The sequence below is a fragment of the Drosophila biarmipes genome, chromosome 2L (assembly GCF_025231255.1).
Source record: "Drosophila biarmipes strain raj3 chromosome 2L, RU_DBia_V1.1, whole genome shotgun sequence".
NCBI classification, from domain to species: Eukaryota; Metazoa; Arthropoda; class Insecta; order Diptera; family Drosophilidae; genus Drosophila; species Drosophila biarmipes.
Window position 1 is genome coordinate 10641781 of NC_066612.1, and position 21129 is coordinate 10662909.

Sequence of the window (21129 nt, forward strand, 5' to 3'; positions counted from 1 at the left end):
GCCCAAACTATGTTTTTATTTAAATTTCAAAAACATATTTTGATTTTAACGGAAATGAGTTTCGAAAATATTTCAATGTGACCGCCGCGCAGGCGCATAAAAATACCCAAGTTTCCGGCAGTATTTTGGAGGAGTGAGTGGCCACCGGCTGGACTTGTTTTGCTCGAAAGGATGTTTCTTCCGGATAAACTAGGATGCAGCTTCACCTGATTAGAAAGTACGCCAGCAGGGTCGCCCGGGAGCACTATGCCAGCAGCAACGTGAAGATCTATCGCCGGGTGAAGCCTCTGCCAAAGGTAAACAAACCAAAGAAGCCGGAGAATGTTGAGGGGCAATCGGAATATGCTGAGAATCTGGTCAGGGTGCAGATGATCTCGCGAAACCTGCATGCGCAGCTATTCCCCCAATCACCCAGAAGCATTTCGGAGCAGCAGGTGGCCTCCGCCAAGGTGTTCAAGGATGAGTTGCGCCGGCACGGCGTCGATATCGAAAGCAGTGCTCCTGTTCCGGATGTCCAGCTGAAACTGCCTCCCTTGAGGGGCGCCAATATCGAGGAGCACTTTCTTAACATAGCCAAAGAGCAAGTGCAGCCGTACGAGGAGCTCCTCCTCCCTCTGGTCCAGTGCCAGGAGCTACCAAAGCGCCCTAAACGATGGGCGTTCTTTGCCGGTTGGACAGCATACGATCCCAATGATGGAACAGCTACCCCAGTGGATCAGCCACTGGAAAAGGGACTCATCTTCGATGTGGAGGTGTGCGTCAGCGAAGGACACGCTCCTGTTTTGGCCACTGCCGTCAGCACCAAGAGATGGTACTCCTGGGTGAGTCCTAAGCTCACGAAACACCGCTTGAGTATTGCGAAGGCGGAGCCTCTGGATGTGGACACGGACTTCGAGCGACCTCACTACTCCACCGATGAACTGATACCTCTGGGCACCAATGGACCCGGTCTGGTAGTCGGTCACAATGTGTCCTATGACAGAGCCCGCCTCAAAGAGCAGTATTTGATCGAGGACACGGGCACCCGATTCGTGGACACCATGTCGCTGCACATGTGCGTCAGTGGAGTGACCAGCTACCAGCGAGCCATGCTCAAGTCCAAGAAGGAGCCGGCTCCCGAGGATCTGGGGTGGCTTGAGCAGAGCTCCCTCAACAGTTTGGTGGAGGTACATCGTCTGTATTGCGGCGGAGAGCCACTCTCCAAGGAGCCTAGGAACATTTTTGTGGAGGGAACTCTCGATCAAGTGCGCCAGAGCTTCCAGTCCCTGACCAACTACTGCGCTGGCGATGTGGAGGCCACGCATCGGGTGCTACAAGTCCTATATCCCTTGTACGCCGAGAGATTTCCGCATCCTGCATCGCTGGCTGGCATGTTGGAGATGGGCTCCGCCTATTTGCCCGTGAATTCCAACTGGGAGCGTTACATCCGTGAGGCGCAGCTAACGTACGAGGATCTGAGCATCGAGGCCAAGTATCATTTGGGGCGCAGAGCAGAGGAAGCCTGTTCCCTACTGCTAGACGATCAGTATCGGCAGAATCTCTGGTTGTGGGACGAGGACTGGAGTGTACAGGAGTTGAAGTTAAAACAGCCGCCGAAACGCAAGCCTTTGCCAAGGGAGGAGCGCAAAGATCCTGGAAATACCGCAGAGCAGCGTCGCCCGCAAGCCAAGTTCCAGCACCTCTACGATCAAAAGTCTCTGCTCCCAGCTCGAAGACCACTGCTTCCCGGCTATCCCCTATGGTATCGCAAACTGTGCCGCAAGCCACCGAGCAAGAAGAACGACGAAATCCTGGAGGACGAGGAAGAGTCGTGGTCCCCGGGAGCCACTGAGATCAGCACCGGCATGCAAATAGCCCCAAAGCTGCTCTCCCTCTGCTGGGAGGGATATCCACTGCACTACGAGAGGGAACAAGGATGGGGTTTCCTGGTTCCCTTTCGCAGCGATGCGGAAGGAGTAGATCGCCTGCCCATGGCTGAACTCTTGGCCCGTTGCCCAGTGCCGGAGTTTGCTCGGCAGTGCGCCTCAAAGGCAGAGAGTGATCTGGCCTTTGATATGCTCCCCGGTCAGGTGGAACAGCATCTGGGAAAGCGGGAGCACTACAAAAAGTTGTCTCAGAAACAGCAACGTCTGGAGACGCAGTACCAAGGTGAGTTTTGGAAAATAGTACCTTGCTAGGAAGCTAATTTACTTCTGTTTAAGGTTCTGGAGTCTGGTGTAACAAGGTTCTGGAGGATTGCTGCTTCTTCCTCAAGCTGCCCCACAAGAATGGACCCTCCTTCCGCGTGGGGAACCCTCTGTCCAGAGACTTCCTTAATAAGTTCTCCGAAAACGTCCTGAGCAGCGGAGATCCTGCCTGTCAAGCTGCTGCCCGAGTCATCGAAATTGCTCGCATGATGTCGTACTGGCGGAACAATCGCGATAGGATCATGGGCCAGATGGTGGTTTGGTTGGATGGCCACCAATTGCCTAAGGAACTCTCTGGGGAAAATGTCCAGCACTTGTCCTACGGAGCCATATGTCCCCAGGTTGTGGCCTGTGGCACATTGACACGTCGTGCCATGGAGCCCACATGGATGACGGCCTCTAACTCGCGGCCTGATCGACTGGGATCGGAGCTGCGTTCAATGGTACAGGCTCCGCCGGGCTACAGACTGGTAGGTGCCGATGTCGACTCGCAAGAACTGTGGATCGCTTCCGTGCTGGGCGATGCCTATGCCTGTGGTGAGCATGGGGCCACGCCCTTTGGCTGGATGACTCTCAGTGGTAGTAAATCCAATGGCAGCGACATGCACTCCATCACCGCAAAGGCAGTCGGCATTTCCCGAGATCATGCCAAGGTTATTAACTATGCCCGGATCTACGGAGCTGGACAGCTGTTTGCGGAGACACTGCTTCGCCAGTTCAATCCCACATTCAGTGCTTCCGAGGCCAAGGCGAAAGCTATGAAAATGTTCTCCATCACCAAGGGCAAGCGGGTGTATCGGCTGCGAGAGGAGTTCCACGACGAACTGGAGGACAGGGCGTATGTATTATAAACAAAACCCACTTCAATAAGGTGACATTAAAATTGCTCCACCATCTTATACAGATACAGCAGCTACGAGGCTTCCCGTCTCGCCATCCAGCGCAATCGCTCCACTTCCGAGGTATTCCATCGTCCCAACTGGCAGGGTGGCACCGAGAGCGCCATGTTCAATCGTTTGGAGGAGATAGCCACGGGGGCCCAGCCGCAAACGCCATTTCTGGGAGGACGCCTGAGTCGGGCATTGGAGGCGGATGTCGGCCCCGATCAGGAGCAACGTTTCCTGCCCACTCGCATTAACTGGGTAGTGCAAAGTGGAGCCGTGGACTTCCTTCACCTGATGCTGGTCAGCATGCGATGGCTGATGGGGCCGCACGTTCGTTTCTGCCTGAGCTTCCACGACGAGTTGCGCTACTTGGTGAAGGAGGAGCTGTCGCCCAAGGCCGCGCTGGCCATGCACATCACCAATCTAATGACGCGGTCCTTTTGCGTTTCCCGCATTGGACTTAAGGATCTGCCCATGTCGGTGGCCTTCTTTTCGTCCGTGGAAGTGGATACGGTGCTGCGCAAGGAGTGCACCATGGATTGCAAGACACCCTCGAATCCGCATGGCCTGCGCATCGGCTATGGGGTTCAACCGGGTCAGAGCCTGAGCGTGGCGGAGGCAATCGAGAAGGCCGGCGGTAATGATGTCAGCCAGTGGTCTTGGATTAAACAGAGTGAGCTTTGAAGAGATTCGGATGTGATTAAGTTAAGTATGGTTACGAGTTCCTCTTAAGTGCTTTGTAAGACAACTAAGATTAAATTTTAAAATGGTTAGATGAGAAAGTTTCCCGCTAAGGAGAAAAGGATTTCATTTGTTTCAAAAGAGTAATCTGAACTTCAGACAGATTCCTTTATCTTATGATATCTTGTAGATACCATCTCCCTCATTGAATTAATCCATTGCCTAAGTTAATGTTGTTGACCTGTTAGTTATTTTCCAGTTTCCAATAAAAGACGATCATTTAGTCTAAATCAAATGACCTATAAATATGTATTTTTGTTCTTTGTTTTAGGTAATACTTAACATCCGAAAAAAATATACAAACGTGAGAGTTAACCATACACTAGAATATATAGTCGGCGTAAGCCTAAGAAGAATGTTGTCAACACTTAACCTCATAACATACTTTCGCTTCGCTTTACAAATTCTGGGCCAGCGACTCGATCTCGTCCAGGAAGTAGGTCATGTCCGCCTCCTCCAAACAGGAGTTCTGCAGCACCAGGCGGAAGAAGTTGGGCAACTGACGCAGCGGCTGGTACGTGATCATCATGGAGCCCTTCTTGATCATGCCCTCCTTCACCTTCGGCGCCACCTTGTGCAGCCGGTCGTAGAACTCCCGGTTGCGCTCCATTTTCCGCAGACCGGGCGGTACATACCAGAAGCTGATGTTGGTGCACTCGGGGCTCTCGAGGACCAGCTCGAACCCAGGGCGCTCCCTCACCTTGGCGGTGAAGAACTCGGCCATGCGGAAGACCTTCTCGACATGCGCCTCCAGTCCCTGGGTGCCCTTGGCCTTCCACATGAACCAGAACTTGAAGACATCCGCGCGCCGACCGCACTGGATGTGCTTGTCGCCGGTGTCGAAGGAGGTGTCATAGAACTTGTCCTTCTGGAACAGATAGGTCGCATTGGTCGAGTGGCACTGGGCCAACACCTGTTGATGGCGCGTCAGGAAGGTGGAGCACTGCTGTGAGGCGGCCAGCAGCTTGTGCGGATTCCAAGTCACCGAATCGGCGCTGCCGGGATAAAAACAAACCCATCATCAACTCCTGCACCCAAAATCTGCCTGAAGATTAAACTCACCGTTCTATGCCACTGAGCAGATGGCGATACTTCTTGGACATGAGGGCACCGCCACCCCAAGCCGCATCCACGTGCATCCACATGTTGTACTTCTTGCAGATCTCCGAGATCCCGGCCAGATCATCGAAGGCGCCCAGCACAGTGGTGCCGGCCGTGGCCGAGACCATCAGGGGCTGCCAGTTGTTCTCCAGGCACAGCTTCACCTGATCCTCCAGGTCGCTCAGGCGCATCTTGCCCACCTCGTTGGTGGCTATCTTGCGCACATGCTCGCTGCCGAAGCCCATGAACATGGCCAGCTTCTCCACCGAGTAGTGGGCATCCTCAGAGGTGAAGATGATCAAGGGCTTAGCGTTGAAAAGTCCGCTTTTCTGGAGATTAAAGCAGTGAAGGTAGGGATTTTACTTATTTACTTTTACTTTTTTTTTAAATTATTAAGAATAACGCATACAAAAGTTAAAAAAATTTTATGACATCTGTATTTTATTGAATGATGAGAAGCGAACGTTTAAAAAAGTTACTATACACTAACTATTTGATGCGAACTTGCGAAATTGGTTAAACTATAACATCAGTAAAATAATAGCTTTGTTAAAAATGTGATTTACTAGAAGACTGACATATAAAGAATACATTTTGTGTTGTACCTCAATAAGAAAATTTCATTATCTAGCTCAGTTTGAAATCCCTAAATGCATCCATCTTGATATTCTATTGCTCAGGAAATTTATCATTTGCTTTATTTCGCCTCTTTTTTGGACCGATCTTCAAGTTATTTCAGCTGGTTATATTATAAGAAATATTTTTATATTTTACGACCATATATTATTCACTTCACTTCAGCTAATTTCACACTCGAAATCAATATTTCTTAAAGTTTCTTTTGGAAAACTATCTCTTGCCTAAGGATTGCAAGGATCAGGAACTAAAACCTATCAGAACTTCACTTTCACTTGGGTTTAATCAGCACTATTATAAGCAATTCGTAGAACATGTTTATATTTTGATTCTTTCATCATCACTATTATGTCTTTGGGAACTTTCGGTTTCACTTGCTCTTACATATGACAGGCATGCCTAACGTTTGGGCCTGCACTGTGGCGCCCGTCACTTGGCACACGGTGGAAGCGGGTTGGACTTCCGCGTGGACTGGCGGTGAACCACTCGGCTCCGATCGGGCACTCACCTTGGACTCGGGCGAGTGTCTGTAGCGGGCGCAGCTGATTGCATAACCGTTGGCTATCGAGCCGCCAGGACAGAAGATGCCATCGCCCTGGCCGCCGTTGGGGAAGCCCACGATGCGTCGCATCTCGGCCAGCACTTGCTCCTCCATCAGGGTGAACAGTGGAGCCACCTCGTACGTGTACACGCTGGGATTGAGGGCATCGGTCAGCCACTGGCCCACCAGGGCGTACGGATCCACGCCCGAGTACAACTGATTGATGAAGTACGGGTGGCCCGTCTTGACCGAGAATCGGATGGTCTCCCGCAGGAGCTCGCGCAGCTTGTCCTGCGACTCACCCTTCTCCCGCAGCTGGAAGTCAAAGAGCTGACGCAGCTCGGCTGGCTCGTGCCATTCCACAACCTTGGAGGCGCGATTGGTGCCCTGGAAGACGGCCAACTTGATGATCTCGTCCACGCAGGCCCGGATGAAGCCCTCGAACTCGGCCGCCGGGTGGCTGGCCACAAAGCTGGACAGATCATCCTTCAGATCCGTGATGCTGCTACTGCCATTGGTGGCCAACATTTTGCTGGCCGTCTCGAATGCGACTGCGGAGGCGGAATCACTCGCTGACGACGTGGTCGCCGCCAATGAGTTAACCGCTGCCAAATCATCGCCGCCCGTACTGTAGGGCTTAAATATAGATTCCTTGAAGTGATGTGTGGGAAAGTTCTCGCTGGCCAGCATTTTGTTGGCTCTCGTCTGCTGTTTATACTGTAGAAGACTTGGCTAGCACTGTGGTGTGTGCTCTGTGCGATTGGTGGATGTTGCTGGTGTTCCTGGTCCTGTGGCTGCTGCTGCGGCTGCGGCGTTGCACTTGACAATGATTCTGAATGATCTGCTGGCGAACTGAATGAACTGGCGCTGTTGTTGCTGCTTTTATAAAAGCGGCTCGACGACTCGGCGATTCAGAATCCGAGACCGAACGCCGCTTACATAAAGACAATGCCGCTCCGCTCGGGTCTCGAGCGATCTCTCGTGGCTGCGTTCTGGCCGGACCACCTGGTGTCCCAGCGCAGAGCGCTCTCTCTGGGCAGGGATTTCCCCGATCCACTCGGATCCCAGAGTCAGCCGAATCGCCGGCGGAGAAGGGCGAGATATTGCTGGTAATTGGCTGGCTAATTGATATGCTCATGTAATACAATTATGTGGAAATGATTATGCGCAGAGGTCTCGCTCGCCGCCGGCTGCCACAATCTTCTCCAGCAATTTTCCGTGGGGGTTTCTCTCTCATTAGCCGCAATCAAGTATGCATTAAATGCAAATTCATTGAATAATTCTTTGGCCAATTGTTGTGCAAATTGCGCAACTGAAACGTGATACCGGGGAAACAAGTTGGTGTAGGTCGTCGGTCGTCGCCCAGCTTCCGATAATTGCCACCTCCTTATGTTGGTCAAGTTTGGAAGAAAAGCGAAATTACCATCGTGTTCTAGACCCCTAACTCTTCTGGCCAATGGCCTTGGCTATAGGGTATGGAGTGCACGGCGCTCTATAAATAAAAGTGATCATTCAACGGAAATTTCCCAAATGTCTGCAATGATATATCGAAGTGTTTTCATAGGACGTATGAGAGATTGCTCAACCGATTTGGTTTCCCTCCATTATGCCCCCAGAGATTCCTTCGATGCACTCGTGACGTTTTTCGGCGGTTTATTCACCTTGGCAACCGGACCGACGCGGTGCTTTACCGAAGATCCGAATCGGTTCGTTTTAAGAGTGACACATCGGTTTTGGGGTTTGTGCTGGGCCAACTGGGGGGATTTATCGGATGCACCCATTACTGCGCCAATATCTTGGCAATAAGGGGCGTGTGTCCAGCATATACAAAAATAATTCAAAAACAAAAACCTGTTCCAGCGATCAGCCCCAAATTTCAGGAAGCATTTGCTCAACGATCATGACGTTAGAAAAGCGAAAGTAAACCCAGGTGTAGTCTTGTGTGTTTCCAATTTAATTGCACCTAATGCAGCGACTCAACAATTAGCGCGCCTCTACAGTCGCTCTAGTTTTTCTTTCCTACCGAAACTAATTAGCAATATATGTTAATGGTGGCTACATTGCTGGATATGCCAGGTGTTTAATAGCTCCCAATCGGAGGTGTTGCGGTTTGCCTAAGGTCATTGGGCCTATAAAAAAGCATGAAGTCTCTGAAATTGGTGGGCAATTGAAGAAAGAACGTCTGCATTAGAGAGGCCTTGATAACACAACCGGTTCTAGGCTTAGTTGTAAATCCAAGAAACCCATCAGATTACCTTGATATTCGATAATATAATAGGAAACCCTATCATAACCATCAAACACATCGGCGACTGTCTAACAATAGGGTTATATTTTATTGTTTTACGTTCTACGATCAATACAATGTTCTCGATATTTACAAATATTTATAATAGTAATTATATAATAACATAATTTCTCTTTTGCATTTCTTGTTGGTTTCTGTGTGTCTGCATTCGCGTGTATGTATATGCTGTGCTTCCTGTGTGTAAATGAGAGTGTGTGTTCTGCCTCGTTTTACCTTCCTTAATCAGTTTCGAATAATAAAATTCATCAGATCCAACTCGGTCCAAATAGGCATATGTATGCCAACTAGAATACATAAACTGTGCCTACGTCTATATCTCACGCTCCCCTCATATATCTCTGCACGCCGGCAGTACTCTCAACTCTGAATCTTACGGATCATACTCGTAGTTGTTTGTCCTATCACATCGCCAGGCAATTTAAATTATTCTTGGTTTGTACTTGGGTAAAGAAACATCGTACCTTTATCTGAATGTAAGAAACTTGGTTAGGATTTGGCTCAGAGGAGAATTTGCGGCTCCTACTCACCTGGATTGTTGTAGAAGTTAGCGCTTAGACTAGGTTTTGGTGGAAGTTTGGGCGTGCCCTCGAGGCTCGTGGCAATCGGAAAGAACTCCTTCGGGGACGAGCGCGATTGCGTCGGATTCGAATGCTGGTGCTGGTGGTGATGGTGCGGCAGATGGGGAGCATGATGGTGCTGCGAGTAGATCGCCGGATGCGTCTGCTGCTGCCGCATTCGCAGTTGGTGGGCATAGCTGCTCGACGTGCTCTCCACCGGATGGCTGGGAATGTTCGGGGACATGGGCGTGGCGGGTGTCAGCGGTGATGTGGTCGTCGAGGAGCTAGCAGCGGGCGAGATCGATTGCGGCGGCTGTTCATCAGTTGGCACCGCCTGCGACACTGTCACTAGCGTTGTGCTAATGGAACCACCCGTCGCCGGCTCCGGCTGCTGGGTAACTGCCGCTGCCCGCTTCTCGATCGCCGAGTTGCGGCGTATCATAATACTGCTGGTGTTGGGCAGGAGCAGACTGCTCTTGCCCACAAACTCCTTGCTCTTGCCGTGGCTGTGGCGCAAGTAGCTCATGCCCATGGAATGGTTGAGCCGTGGCGGTATAGGGGGCGGACTGAGTTCGCCATCACGCGGGGGTAGCTGTAGGGTCGAATAAAATGGTTAAGTAACGCATATTTTGGGAGGCAAATAAACGCAGGAAGACTTACTGTTGGTGCGTCCGGCGCCTGTCGCTTTTGCGCCATGTCCGCACAGCTCTCCGTACGCTCCTTGCGTCGCGGTGGCAGTGGTGGCGGCACTGCTCGGTACTCCAGGTTGGAGGCCGTCGGGACGTTGACATGCGGCGAGATGGGCACTGCCGCAGGTTGTCCCTGGTGGGCGCTGTTGAAGTAGAAACCGCCCGAGCAGAACTCCTCCCCGGTCATAGCCGCTCCAGCCATCCCCGTGAGAGTCACCGTACTGGCAATGCTATGCGTCGGGCTGTACTGCGGTCGCCCATGGAATGGTGATCGACTGCCGGTCTCATGTCGCGGACTGACCACTAGCTTGGGCAGCGGCGAGGGTGGGGCATCCGTGTCCGACATGCTAAATGGATTGCTGTCCGGAAGCGACTGAGGCGGAAGGTGCTCGGGCAGCGCTGGACTGAACACATCCATCGTTGACGCATTGGCCAGTGCCGCGTTGTTTGCCCAAACATGTGCGCCCGGTTTCCGAGGGAGATGTGGCGCCGGCACCGAAACCTCCCCGTTGCTCTGATCCGTGCGAGTGTGCTGTGGCGTTCCACTCCAGCTGCTAGTATTCCTTCCGGGAATGATGACAGGGGCGAAGACGGAGAACGCGTGCGGATTGTGCTGCGGACTTTGTTCGCCGGCCAGACTTCCAGACGTCGCTGTCAACGGATCCACTGTGCTGGCCGGGTGCGCAGATGGAGCAGCAGCTGTGGCTATTGTGGTGGCCGTCGACGATGCTGCCGCCGCGGCTGACGAGGTGTTGTTGGACACCTTGCTGCTGCTGTTGGTCTGATTCTGGCGACGCGGTTTGATGCCCGGCGATTTGAGCGGAATGTGCGGCCATTTGCGGGGCTAGAGGGGGAAATGAACAATTTGTTATATGAATTGTGAAATTATGATTAAAAAATTATCTGTATTCTAATGGTAAACCACCAACTGAGACACTTACAAATTTGGGTACCGTCTTGCAGCCCCTAGGCTCAATGCGCAGGCTTTCGTTATAGAGATAGTCAGACATCTGCTTATCGGACATGCCGTTGAACGGATCCAGTTGCTCAAAGAATTGTCGAATGGTGGACTCCTCGTTGAGGCAGTATGGCTGGTTCTGGTACTGTTGGATTTCGCCAATAATCTCGGCCACTTTCCGTCGTTTTGAGAAGTTGATTAGCTCCGTGTTGGCCAGCAGGTCTGGATTACCCTCTTCCAAGTGTAGTATGTTGGTCAAGTAGCGACCAAAAAATGGCACACAAGGCGGATTGATAGATCGCAATCGTTCCTGATACTTTTTAAGATGATCGTCACTTAGTTCGCGGCATTCTTCCAGGAATTTTCTGTAGCGCTCTGGTAGACCCTGGAATGTCCACCGTAGTCGATACACTGATGCCGTGCCCATCGCCGCAACAATCGACAGGATACCATTAAAGTTGTTCAATTCCAGCATCACCATCATCACTTCGATGGCTCTTTGCATGATTGCCAGACGCTCCTCGTAGTTCTCCGCCTCGGTAATGGATTTCTCAATCCAGCGGGTCACGTTTGTGGTGTGCTTCATGATTTTCAGTAAATTTGGGCTCTTCACCTCCTTGTCCTTTTTCGTCCAGGGCGAACCGACAAGCTCCGAGGGTTTCACATTCTTGTACATCTCGAACTCCAGCAAGGTGAGCTGGCGTGCCAGCTCCAGTGGGTGCAGGGTGAGGAGCGTAATCTCGTCATTGGGGACACTCAGGTGATGCTCAATGGGCGGCGGATCGTGGCCATAGGCGTATACAATCTTCTTATTGCTTTTCTCCTGTTCGTTCTGCAAGGAATTCGAAAGCAAGAAATATTATTAAAATCAACATTTTGCTTATATTAGATGACTCACCTTTCTCTGAACAATCTTTAGCACCGAATCCACCCACTTGCGCATCGATTTGCCATTCACGTGCTCCAGAAAGTTGAGCAGCTTCTCCAGAAGCATGGGATCCTTCTCGAAATCGTAGAAATGATGATCCACCCAATGACGCAGCACATTGAGCACTCGGAACTGCACTGGTTGCACGTACTCCTTGCGGTAGCGCTTCCAGTCCTCGCGATGCGTGTTCTTGTGCTCTTTGTCACCGCCAACGCCGCCGATTCCTCCGGCACCTGTCGCGCCGGTGTCCTGATAGACCAAGCTAGGATCCGGTATGTTAAAGCGTTCCACCAGCAGCTGCAGCAGTTGCTGGGGCGAGCAGAAGTAACGATATGTGGTGAGGAAGGTGCGCACGAAGGTCGGATCGGCGTAGATGTGATAGGTTAGGCGCTCAATCAGTTTGCACAGCGTCGCCCCCTTGATCATCGGTACTCCTGCGCTTTCGCGCTCCTCCAAAACGATATTGTCCCCGCTGTCCGGCACCGCAAACTTGTAGATCTCCGGGCTGGGCATGCGCAGCGGGTGCTTGCGCTCGATGTCTTGCAATATGCTGTCTAAATGTCGGTCTAGCATCGACTTTGTGATCACCATCAGCAGGTCCGCCATCCAATCGTGCTTGTGCTGAGCATTCTTGGCCGTCAGAACAATGGGCGGCTGCATCCTGGAAACCAGCTCGAAGCTGTTCTTCAGATCGTCGCTGTCCGGCCGGTCGTTGATATCAACGCGCCGCATAAAGTACTTCTCCTTCAGGCGGTAGTCGTAGGCCGTTGCTCCTGCCGATGGTGTTTGCTTCTTGGTGTTTGCCTTGCACAGCACCATGAGACCGTCGAAGAGGAATACCTTGCGCTCGCTCCAGATTCGTTTGCCCGAACCCAGCTTGCTCAGCGAATCCTCTGCAAACAAAAACATTTTGTTAAGTATTACGATAAATACATAGATCTTTTTTGCTAAATACCGCGAATAAATTCATTGCAGTTTTGACCCACGTCCTTGTCCTCCCAGTGCTCCACTTTCATTTGCAGCTCCCGCGTCCGCTCGATGGCCAGTTGGCGGCGAACTCGGCCGCTGACGGGGACCAGTCGGTCCTTGGAAAGGTTCGCCATGACCTTCTCGAGATCGCAGTGCAGTGGATGCAACAAGCCCTGGACCTGTTCGAAGCTCTCGATGTCGTCCTGCGACGAGCTGAGATCCTTGAGATGCTTAATGTAGTCAAAATAAACGAAGGCATGGCAAATGGGCACCAGGAGCAGCTTGGGCAGATAGTACTTCACAGCATCGCGGAAGCCGTGGCCAGCCGTTGTCAGGGATGAGGCCTAAGTAAAGAGATTTTAGTGGAGATTCTCAGGTGGAAAGATGCAAACTTACCCCTGGCTTGGAAAGGAGGTTGCTGAGGGCATCCCAGGCGGCCTGTGAAGTAACATCATGAGCGTACTTCTTGTACACGTCGAACTCCTCGGCCTCGGCCAGTTCCTCAAAGCAGCTGCCCACGCAGGGGGCACTCTGCTCCTGGGACATCTCAATCACGTCCTCGAGGGAGCCGAGCAGAGTCACCGTCACCTCGTAAATATCCATGATGTTGGAGAAAATCGGTTCCAGTTCCCGTGGATCCGACACAATCTTCACCAGCTCCTCGCGAAAGACGCGTATGATCATGTGCAGGTCGCGTTGGTACTGCTTCTCGTCGTGGATCAGCTCCTTGACCGTCTCCTCGTAGGTGGCACTCGCCCTTTGGGCGGGCAGTGACAGCGGGCTTGGCAGGATGTGGGCCTCGCTCTGGTTGAGCATGTCCATCAGAACGCGGTCGGCGTTCATCACCACCTCGATGTCCTCCTTGGTAATCTCGCAGTGGGCGATCTTGATCACATAGTCGCCGGCCATCTTGAGGATGTCGGCGGAGATGTACTCGAGCACGGCCACCAAGAAGGCGGACACGGAGCTGTCGATCTTGTACTGCAGCACATCCTTCTGGAGCAGCGTGTGCACACGTTCCGTGGGCAGGACCGACTTGCGTTTCTTCGAGTTGATCACCTCCTTGGCCTCATTGAGGGCCCACTGGTCGATGGGCGCCGGGAAGGACTTGTTGACCTTCTCCTCCACATCCTGGACGGAGTGAGGCAGCGGCTTGGCGCACAGCATGGCCAGCAGCCGGAGGCAGAGTTTCTCCACATACAGCAGGGCATCCTCCTTGGCGGTTACCCGTGGATGCACTTGCTCGAGCACCTTCTTCAGCGAGGGCGTAAACAATCCCCTCCACCTGGCCGCGTTCTCGCACTTGGTGAAGTCATAGCCATCGCAGTCCTGCAGCCCAGCCACGCCCCCTCCGCCGATGCCAGCACCTCCGCTTCCGCCGTGGGAGCCAGCACCTCCGCTGGCTCCGCCGCCCAGACCGATCCCGCCCCCGTAGCTAATGGTGTGGGCATGGCCGCTGGGTCCCGAGAACATCCTGTGCGCCGTGGAACAGTGGAGCACCTTCGTTGGCCGCCTTGCCCCCGCCTCCCCGCCCGTTGTTTGTATTGGTCGAGCGACGAGTGGAGTGGAGTGGAGCGGAACCTGGAACCTCGGCACCTGGCACAGCCGGATCACCCGGGCGAGCCTCGCATGGCAGTCACACACTCAATCGCACACACTCGAGACGCGTTCTATGCTCTTTTTCGGCTCGGCAGCCGTTCGTTTGCAATTTGCTGTTTTAAGCACTTGTTTTCAGATCAGAATATGTATCTTCTTCAGTGTGGAATTACCACGGAATTACCGATACACACACAGTCCGCCGCTCAGAAAAATACCATTTAATACCATTTCCCCTAGTTACATATACAAAAACGGTCACGCTGAAACGTCGGGGTTGTGTACCGGCCGTCGGGTGGGTGTATCTGCTATGCCAGAAGCGTGTACTATGTTAAGTGTCACTGTTAAGATTTAACATCTGCTCTGCAGTACTCTTCATCGCTTTTTAGGCATCTTAACAGAGTGTCCAATCAGCGCTGCTTTAAATAAAAGTAATGATGATTTTCACATAGGCAGTTCCTGCGATTCATCACTGATCAAAATCATCACTGGCTGCGCGATGATTTCATGCCAGTGCTTAACTGTGGAATTCCTGGGCAGCTAAAATAATGTTTTTCATGAAATTATATATACAATTGCAATAATTTCTTTGATTTTATATGGATGTCAGACTAAATAGTTCAATGACGACTTGATGCTAGAAATGTTACCATTGCTGTCATCGATCATATTGCGAAGCAAAGCCATGTTTCTGATGATCTAACCAAGATTTGTTAAACTAAATAGTCATTTTTTCTAAAATCATAAAAACTCCTTCTAGAGGACATCGCGGAGAAACTTATAGCTTACATATATGTACAGTCCTTGCAGACGGACATCCGAAAGTCAATTGCAAATTAATGTGCAGTTCAAATCAATCTGGAATAGGATCAGAAACCCCCAATAGATACTCATAATTATTAAAATTATTTACCTAAATTTAATTTATTATTATTAAAAAATAAAAAAAAGTCAAAACTGTAATTTGCTTCATATTAGTTTCCCACCCTTTTCCCATCTTTCCTATGACAGCTATATGATATAGTCGTTCGATTTTAATTAAATATAATTCGGAATTAAAAACTAATTATACAAGTTTCCAAGCGTAGAAGTTTATTTGTTAAAAAACACCAAATATATAATTTTTTAAAAATATTTTTTCCATTATTCGTATGGGAGATATAAGACATGGTTCAATCTGGCTGTTTCCGACTTATATACCACCTGCAAGAGAATGAAGTCTTTTGGGAATATTTCAGCCTGAAAGCTTCAAAACGGACGGACAGACGGACGGACAGACAGACAGACATGGTTAGATCGTCTCGTCTATTAATGATCTAGAATATATATGTATATACGTTTCCTCCACTGCGTTGCAAACTTCTGACTGAAACCATTATACCCTCTGCAAGGTATACAAATTCCAATAGATACAAATTTGTGTAAAGAACACGGGAAATTCGACAAAAGAAATTTTTGTAAATGTAAAAAGCTTTCTTTAATGAATTTCGTCACCCAAGGCTGACCACCTTAATGCTAGACATATCAATTCATTTCAAACTAACTAACTAAACTAACTAGCTCAACTATCTTAATACAGGTACTAGTTTTTTAAAGGCCCCTCAACTTTACTTATACCTTCCAAAAACGTGCAATTTCTTCAAGTGCACAAAAGCTTTGTTTGGCCTATTTCGCCACCAAATGTTTTCCGCCACCAAACAAATGATACGGCGATTGACCGCTGCAATACTGCCTGGCTCTTATCAAAAATATGGAAGTAGTATTTGGAGCAACCTGCTATCCCACTGTCGCTTGCCCTACGACCAGCAAAGCTTTCTGCTGGATCAACCCATTTGACAATCTCCTACCGGGGATTGAGGATCGCATCCGACGGCAGGTACAAATAGAGCTCCGCTTCTGGGACTGCTGCAGACGCCACACGGAGTTCTTCGCGTGCGAGGGCAGAGTCCAACGGAGTGGAGAATGCTTCTGCTTACCTTGATCCTGGTTTTCTTGGCGGCGGCACTGCTGTACGCTGTTCTGGTGTGGAACCACGACTACTGGAGAAAGCGGGGCGTGCCGGGTCCCAAGCCGCAGCTTCTGTGCGGCAACTACCCCAACATGTTCGCCATGAGGCGACATGCCATCTACGACCTGACCGACATCTACAGGTAGGATTCACCTTAGGTGTTTTAGTTTAAATTACCAGAGGTGTGAAAAATTATTCTCTGTTTTATTACCACAAACTACATAAACAGAATTCTATTATGTAACAAAGATATACTTAAAATCTAAGATTAATATAATCTATTATAATATTTTTTATTTTTATATTATTATATATTTTTAAATTTATTTAGTAATTTGCCCTAACTAACCTGCTATTCTTAGGCAGTACAAGCACAAGTACGACGCCGTGGGCATTTTTGGCTCCCGAACTCCACAGCTGCTGGTGCTGAATCCCCAACTGGCGCGACGCGTACTGGTGTCCAACTTCTCGAACTTCCACGACAACGAGCTGTCCAAGACCGTGGATGAGAGGAGCGACTTTATTTTCGCCAACAACCCGTTGACGCTAACCGGCGAGAAGTGGAAGAGCAGGCGGGCCGACGTGACTCCTGGTCTGACCTTGGGACGGGTGAGGCAGTGCATCATCCACAGGCGCGCAGATCGTCTATAAATGAATGCTCCTTGTACCTTCCCAGGTGAAGACTGTCTACCCGGTGACGAAGAAGGTGTGCCAGAAGCTGAGCGAGTGGGTGGAAAGGCAACTGCGACTGGGCTCCCCCGAGGGCATCAATGCCAAGCATGTGAGATAAATATACAAATATTTGTAATTTAATTTAATTTAATTTTTAATTTTACTCCGCTGCCCACAGATGAGTCTCTGCTTCACCTCGGAAACGGTCACCGACTGCGTCCTGGGCCTGAGCGCCGAAAGCTTTTCGGACAAGCCCACCCCCATACTGGCGAACACCAAGGACCTGTTCAACCAGCCCCTGACCTTCGTGCTCTTCTTCATGCTGACCAGCACCTTTCCGTCGCTGAGCAACTTGCTCAAACTGCGCTTCATACCGCTCAAGGTGGAACGCTTCTTCCTCGACCTGATGGCCAGCGCCGTGGAGGCCCGTCGCGCCCAGCAATCGGCTGGCGGCGAGCACTTCGAGAGGTCCGACTTCCTGGACTACATCCTGCAGCTCGGCGAGAGGCAGCAGCTGGACAACCGCCAGTTGCTGGCCTATTCCATGACCTTCCTGCTGGACGGATTCGAGACGACGGCCACGGTGCTGGCCCACATGCTCCTCAACCTGGGACGCAATGCGCGGGCCCAGGAGCTGCTACGCGAGGAGATCCGCGCCCACTTGCAGGACGGCTTCGTTGACTTCGACAAGCTCAACAACTTGCCTTACTTGGACGCGTGTCTGCAGGGTGAGTCTAGTCCTGCCTGCGGCCATAGTTCGTGTTTATAAGTACTTGGATCTCCGTGCACTTGCAGAAACCATCCGCCTCTTCCCGCCCGCCTTCACGTCCAACAAGCTATGCACCGAATCCATCGAGCTGCCCAACAGGGACGGCCCCAACTTCGTGGTGGAGAAGGGCACCACCGTTGTCATACCCCACTACTCCTTCATGGTGGATGAGGAGTTCTTTCCCGATCCCCAGTCCTTCCAGCCGGAACGCTTCATGGAGCCCGATGCGGTGAAAACGTTCAGGGAGCGGGGTGTCTACATGGGCTTCGGAGACGGGCCTCGCGTGTGCATTGGTAAGTGATTAAAAATAGGATTCTATGGCACATAATTTATAACATAATTAATTACTTCATTTTATATGTCCTTTCTAGGAATGCGATTTGCCACAGCCCAGATCAAGGCAGCCATTGTGGAACTGATCTCAAAGTTCAACGTAAAGATAAACCCCAAAACCCGCCAGGACAATCAGTTCGATCCAGTCCAATTCTTCATTACTCTGCACGGCGGCATTTGGTTGGACTTGGAAAAACTCTAGATAGTCACGCCCGTCCGTACGAGCCCTGATATCTTGGAAATCAAAACCCTAGAAGTGGGAAAGTTTACTTTAGCTTAAAAATCCATAGTTTGATATTTTAAAACCTTACTCCAATTCCATAAGTAATCCCAAGGTAAAATTGCACCAGATCAAATACTTTACTTATCCAGATCCACTCGACTTGTATCATAAATAATCATTAACACATATGTTCTTGCTAAATATAAAATAAATGTTTAATTTGAAATTGTCTAAATAACTAAACATTTTTGTTTTTCAAATAAAACCGATTTTGTTGTATATATATATATTGTTAACTTCTTTATATCACTGGGGATTCCATTCCAAAAAAGTATACAATATCTCATTCGGCGCATTGCAATATAAAATCCCATTGTAAGAAGTTTAAATAAATTTTTTTGGTGGGTAGATTTTAGACATTTACAAAGGGTATTTATTTAGTCAAATTTAAGAACACTTTTCGTTACAAACTTTGATATCAAAACTTTAGTATGTTGAAGGTTCGATTGCCACTACCCTTAGTTCGTTGAGATGTTGTTATTTGACCAATCAACATAATTAAAACACTGTTTATAAAAACTAAATTCGAGGCCATCTTTTAAATTTCACTATTCATTTATCATTATTACATTATTACACATAAAATATTAACAATATTCGATTATTAATAATAATAACATACGATTAATAATAAAAATAATATACGAAACTGAAAGTATTGTTTCATTTATTTATCTTGAACGGTAACAGCAAATGAGCTGATCCGAACTGCTTCGATCAATTACTATATAATAGGCCGGGCATTTTACAAGTAGCTTGTTTCGCATATTTTGGGCGTTAGAGTGGGCGTGGCACAACACGTGCCACAATGCACAACAAACGTGCGCAGAAAGCCCAGGAATCTGCATGCCAAGTCTAGCGTTTCTAGCTCTTATAATTTCCTAGATCTAAGCGTTCATACGGACAGACGGACTCGGCTAGTGATCCTGATCAAAAATATAGATACTTTATGGGTTCGGAAACGCTTCCTCTGCCTGCTACATACTTTGCGACGAATCTAGTATACCCTTTTACTCTATGAGTAACTGGTATAAAAAGTGTAAGCCGTCCCAAAGAATACTTAAAATAGGATTTTAGTTTCCTTATTTTTTCTTTATTTTAATTTTATGTTTATAAATTATAACTTGGGATGGGATTTTCACGCCACGTATAGGCAATCAGTTTGTTGTTAAATTTTCAGTGTGTAATAATCTGATTTCCACAAAATGTCTGTAAAAATGTCCTTTAAAAATAACAGCATCAAGAGTTCAGAGCTGGATCCCACGGCATCCAACCGCTCCAGCTTATTACTGGACGAGGAGGCAATGAAGCAGCTGCGCGATCATTGGAGCGATTATATCCTTAGCCTTCCCAAGACGCCTTTCGAATTGCAGCTGGCCAAAGCTCGGGCGGATCGAGCCCTTGATTTGGTCAGGGGCAAGCAAAAGGCAGTCGTAAAGCAGGGCCCCTCCACTCCGAAACGCAGCCGCCGTCCCCTCACAGATATGCACAACTCGCCACGTACCACCAGCCGGATGAAGCAAGTTCTCGAGACCCTAATGCGACCCGCCAAAATTAAGGAGTCCGAATCGCAGTACAACTTGTGTCCCCAATGCGGCCTTGTCAAGGATTCGGTTTTCAATCACGAACACGCCGAGAGTAGACTTCAAAAGTTGTTTGAGCAGCATCCCTGCTTGCTTCCCAAAGGACGGAATAGAAAGTGGCCGAGGTATTTGCGTGTGCTATAACTAAAATAGTAAACGTTTTCCAAGGAAGAGGTAGCATTCAAGGTGTTTAAGTTGAAATTAATAATAAGTACAATCCTGTACTAATTGTTTGTATTTGAAAAGAGCAAGGAAATTATCTTTCCAGCAGCGTTCCGCGTTGCTTTTTCTGGGGCGGTGGTGCCTCCTCTGTTTTGCTTTTGATACCCACGTCGCTCAGCTTTCCGCCCTTACGCTGCAGCTGCTTCTCGATGATCCTTGCATTGTTCGCATAGCTGTCGGCAATCTCGCGCTGAGAGTAAATAAAAAAATAAATTAATAATGTTAGCCTTTTGTAAATGATGAAAAGGTCCTTTTAGATTCTAAGGAAGGCCAGTGCACCATTTACAACGAACTTCGGTGATCAGCTTACCGCCTCGATTTCGTCCTCCTCCTCGTCGATGGTGGACACCGTGACCGAGCTGAACTTGCCCATGTTCTTGGTGTGCCTGGTGACCATGACCTTCTTGCCACTGGCATCCACTATGCCCGAGTCATCGGGGCCTGTGGAAGGTGTTGGCTTGGCAGCCGATGTTTTGGCACTGCCCAAGGCCTCGGAGTTCAGCAGTTGGGTGAGGGGACTCTCGCCCTTGTTGCGGACCAGGGCGTTGAACATGACAAAGGTCACATGGGAGTCGGGGCTGTGGCGGTAGTACAGCGGGAGATTGCAGCTGCGGCACTGGAGGATCGTAAGCAATGTACAATATGTTATATTTGGAGCATACTGAGCGGGTGGCTCACCTTATAGCGGTACTGCTTCTCAATGCCCCTGCTTTTCCGCCTAATGTAGATCATCTTTGGAGTGGGGTTGTAGGTGAGTTTGTTGGCATGGTCGTTGGCATTTATCACGCGGGCGTTGTCCACCTCCCGAAGGGGCAACTGGTCCAGAGTGCAGTCTGTGAATAGTGGTATTACTCGAATCTGTGAAACCTCACTTTATGAAATGGTGTTCCACCTAATCTTACCCAGAATCAAAGCCATCTTGTTGCACAGGCAGTAGTATATGTTCAGCGGCTTCTCCTCATTGTACTCCTCCTGGTCCTTGGTATCCGAGCAGACAATCGATCGAGATACTACTTTGGGCATGGTTCAATTATCCCAAGTTTACTTTTTGTTTACAAAATAATTTGTAATTCCGATTCAAAGCCAACAAACATATGTTGCAAGAAATACTTAAATACCGCAATTGATTTCTGCATTCGATAACAGAATTTATCGGTAAATACGG

The 21129-nt window shown here is 49.5% G+C and overlaps 6 protein-coding genes across 6 annotated transcripts; 3 read left to right on the forward strand and 3 right to left on the reverse strand.

Moving 5' to 3' along the window:
- Window positions 1-57: 57 nt before the first annotated feature.
- On the forward strand, window positions 58-4057 carry LOC108032639 (DNA polymerase subunit gamma-1, mitochondrial). Its single transcript, XM_017106585.3, has 3 exons — window positions 58-2148; window positions 2202-3024; window positions 3091-4057. The coding sequence occupies exons 1-3, from the start codon at window positions 195-197 to the stop codon at window positions 3752-3754; spliced, it is 3441 nt and encodes a 1146-aa protein (XP_016962074.1). The 5' UTR covers window positions 58-194; the 3' UTR covers window positions 3755-4057.
- On the reverse strand, window positions 4031-6953 carry LOC108032640 (cysteine sulfinic acid decarboxylase). Its single transcript, XM_017106586.3, has 3 exons — window positions 6057-6953; window positions 4874-5241; window positions 4031-4806 (listed from the first exon to the last, which is right to left on the reverse strand). Exons 1-3 carry the CDS (start codon window positions 6777-6779, stop codon window positions 4209-4211), a joined length of 1689 nt encoding a protein of 562 aa, XP_016962075.1. The 5' UTR covers window positions 6780-6953; the 3' UTR covers window positions 4031-4208.
- A 1446-nt stretch (window positions 6954-8399) lies between these two features.
- On the reverse strand, window positions 8400-14265 carry LOC108032638 (protein son of sevenless). The gene is made up of 7 exons (XM_017106583.3): window positions 12895-14265; window positions 12485-12842; window positions 11500-12422; window positions 10585-11433; window positions 9615-10487; window positions 8925-9546; window positions 8400-8864 (listed from the first exon to the last, which is right to left on the reverse strand). The coding sequence occupies exons 1-7, from the start codon at window positions 13969-13971 to the stop codon at window positions 8821-8823; spliced, it is 4746 nt and encodes a 1581-aa protein (XP_016962072.1). The 5' UTR covers window positions 13972-14265; the 3' UTR covers window positions 8400-8820.
- Window positions 14266-15919: 1654 nt separating this feature from the next.
- Window positions 15920-18382, forward strand: LOC108032392 (probable cytochrome P450 28a5). Its single transcript, XM_017106213.3, has 6 exons — window positions 15920-16244; window positions 16465-16711; window positions 16779-16883; window positions 16953-17502; window positions 17570-17836; window positions 17915-18382. Exons 1-6 carry the CDS (start codon window positions 16057-16059, stop codon window positions 18076-18078), a joined length of 1521 nt encoding a protein of 506 aa, XP_016961702.1. The 5' UTR covers window positions 15920-16056; the 3' UTR covers window positions 18079-18382.
- Window positions 18383-19293: 911 nt separating this feature from the next.
- On the forward strand, window positions 19294-19970 carry LOC108032465 (uncharacterized). The gene has a single exon (XM_017106290.3). It carries the CDS (start codon window positions 19365-19367, stop codon window positions 19884-19886), a length of 522 nt encoding a protein of 173 aa, XP_016961779.1. The 5' UTR covers window positions 19294-19364; the 3' UTR covers window positions 19887-19970.
- On the reverse strand, window positions 19932-21087 carry LOC108032428 (STING ER exit protein). Its single transcript, XM_017106250.3, has 4 exons — window positions 20867-21087; window positions 20643-20797; window positions 20275-20580; window positions 19932-20154 (listed from the first exon to the last, which is right to left on the reverse strand). Exons 1-4 carry the CDS (start codon window positions 20985-20987, stop codon window positions 19999-20001), a joined length of 738 nt encoding a protein of 245 aa, XP_016961739.1. The 5' UTR covers window positions 20988-21087; the 3' UTR covers window positions 19932-19998.
- Window positions 21088-21129: the final 42 nt, after the last annotated feature.

Coding starts and splice junctions, on each gene's coding strand:
- LOC108032465 (XM_017106290.3), top strand. CDS start 19,365: ATGTCTGTAAAAATGTCCTTTAAAAATAACAGCATCAAGAGTTCAGAG.
- LOC108032640 (XM_017106586.3), bottom strand. CDS start 6,779: ATGCTGGCCAGCGAGAACTTTCCCACACATCACTTCAAGGAATCTATA. Junction 5,242..6,056: donor GACACTCGCCCGAGTCCAAG/GTGAGTGCCCGA, acceptor TTTAATCTCCAG/AAAAGCGGACTTTTCAACGC. Junction 4,807..4,873: donor CTGCTCAGTGGCATAGAACG/GTGAGTTTAATC, acceptor TTATCCCGGCAG/CGCCGATTCGGTGACTTGGA.
- LOC108032392 (XM_017106213.3), top strand. CDS start 16,057: ATGCTTCTGCTTACCTTGATCCTGGTTTTCTTGGCGGCGGCACTGCTG. Junction 16,712..16,778: donor CTGGTCTGACCTTGGGACGG/GTGAGGCAGTGC, acceptor GTACCTTCCCAG/GTGAAGACTGTCTACCCGGT. Junction 17,837..17,914: donor CGGGCCTCGCGTGTGCATTG/GTAAGTGATTAA, acceptor TGTCCTTTCTAG/GAATGCGATTTGCCACAGCC.
- LOC108032639 (XM_017106585.3), top strand. CDS start 195: ATGCAGCTTCACCTGATTAGAAAGTACGCCAGCAGGGTCGCCCGGGAG. Junction 2,149..2,201: donor TCTGGAGACGCAGTACCAAG/GTGAGTTTTGGA, acceptor CTTCTGTTTAAG/GTTCTGGAGTCTGGTGTAAC. Junction 3,025..3,090: donor GACGAACTGGAGGACAGGGC/GTATGTATTATA, acceptor CATCTTATACAG/ATACAGCAGCTACGAGGCTT.
- LOC108032638 (XM_017106583.3), bottom strand. CDS start 13,971: ATGTTCTCGGGACCCAGCGGCCATGCCCACACCATTAGCTACGGGGGC. Junction 12,843..12,894: donor ACCTCCTTTCCAAGCCAGGG/GTAAGTTTGCAT, acceptor CTCTTTACTTAG/GCCTCATCCCTGACAACGGC. Junction 12,423..12,484: donor CTGCAATGAATTTATTCGCG/GTATTTAGCAAA, acceptor TTTTGTTTGCAG/AGGATTCGCTGAGCAAGCTG.
- LOC108032428 (XM_017106250.3), bottom strand. CDS start 20,987: ATGCCCAAAGTAGTATCTCGATCGATTGTCTGCTCGGATACCAAGGAC. Junction 20,581..20,642: donor AGAAGCAGTACCGCTATAAG/GTGAGCCACCCG, acceptor ACGATCCTCCAG/TGCCGCAGCTGCAATCTCCC. Junction 20,155..20,274: donor AGGAGGACGAAATCGAGGCG/GTAAGCTGATCA, acceptor ATTTACTCTCAG/CGCGAGATTGCCGACAGCTA.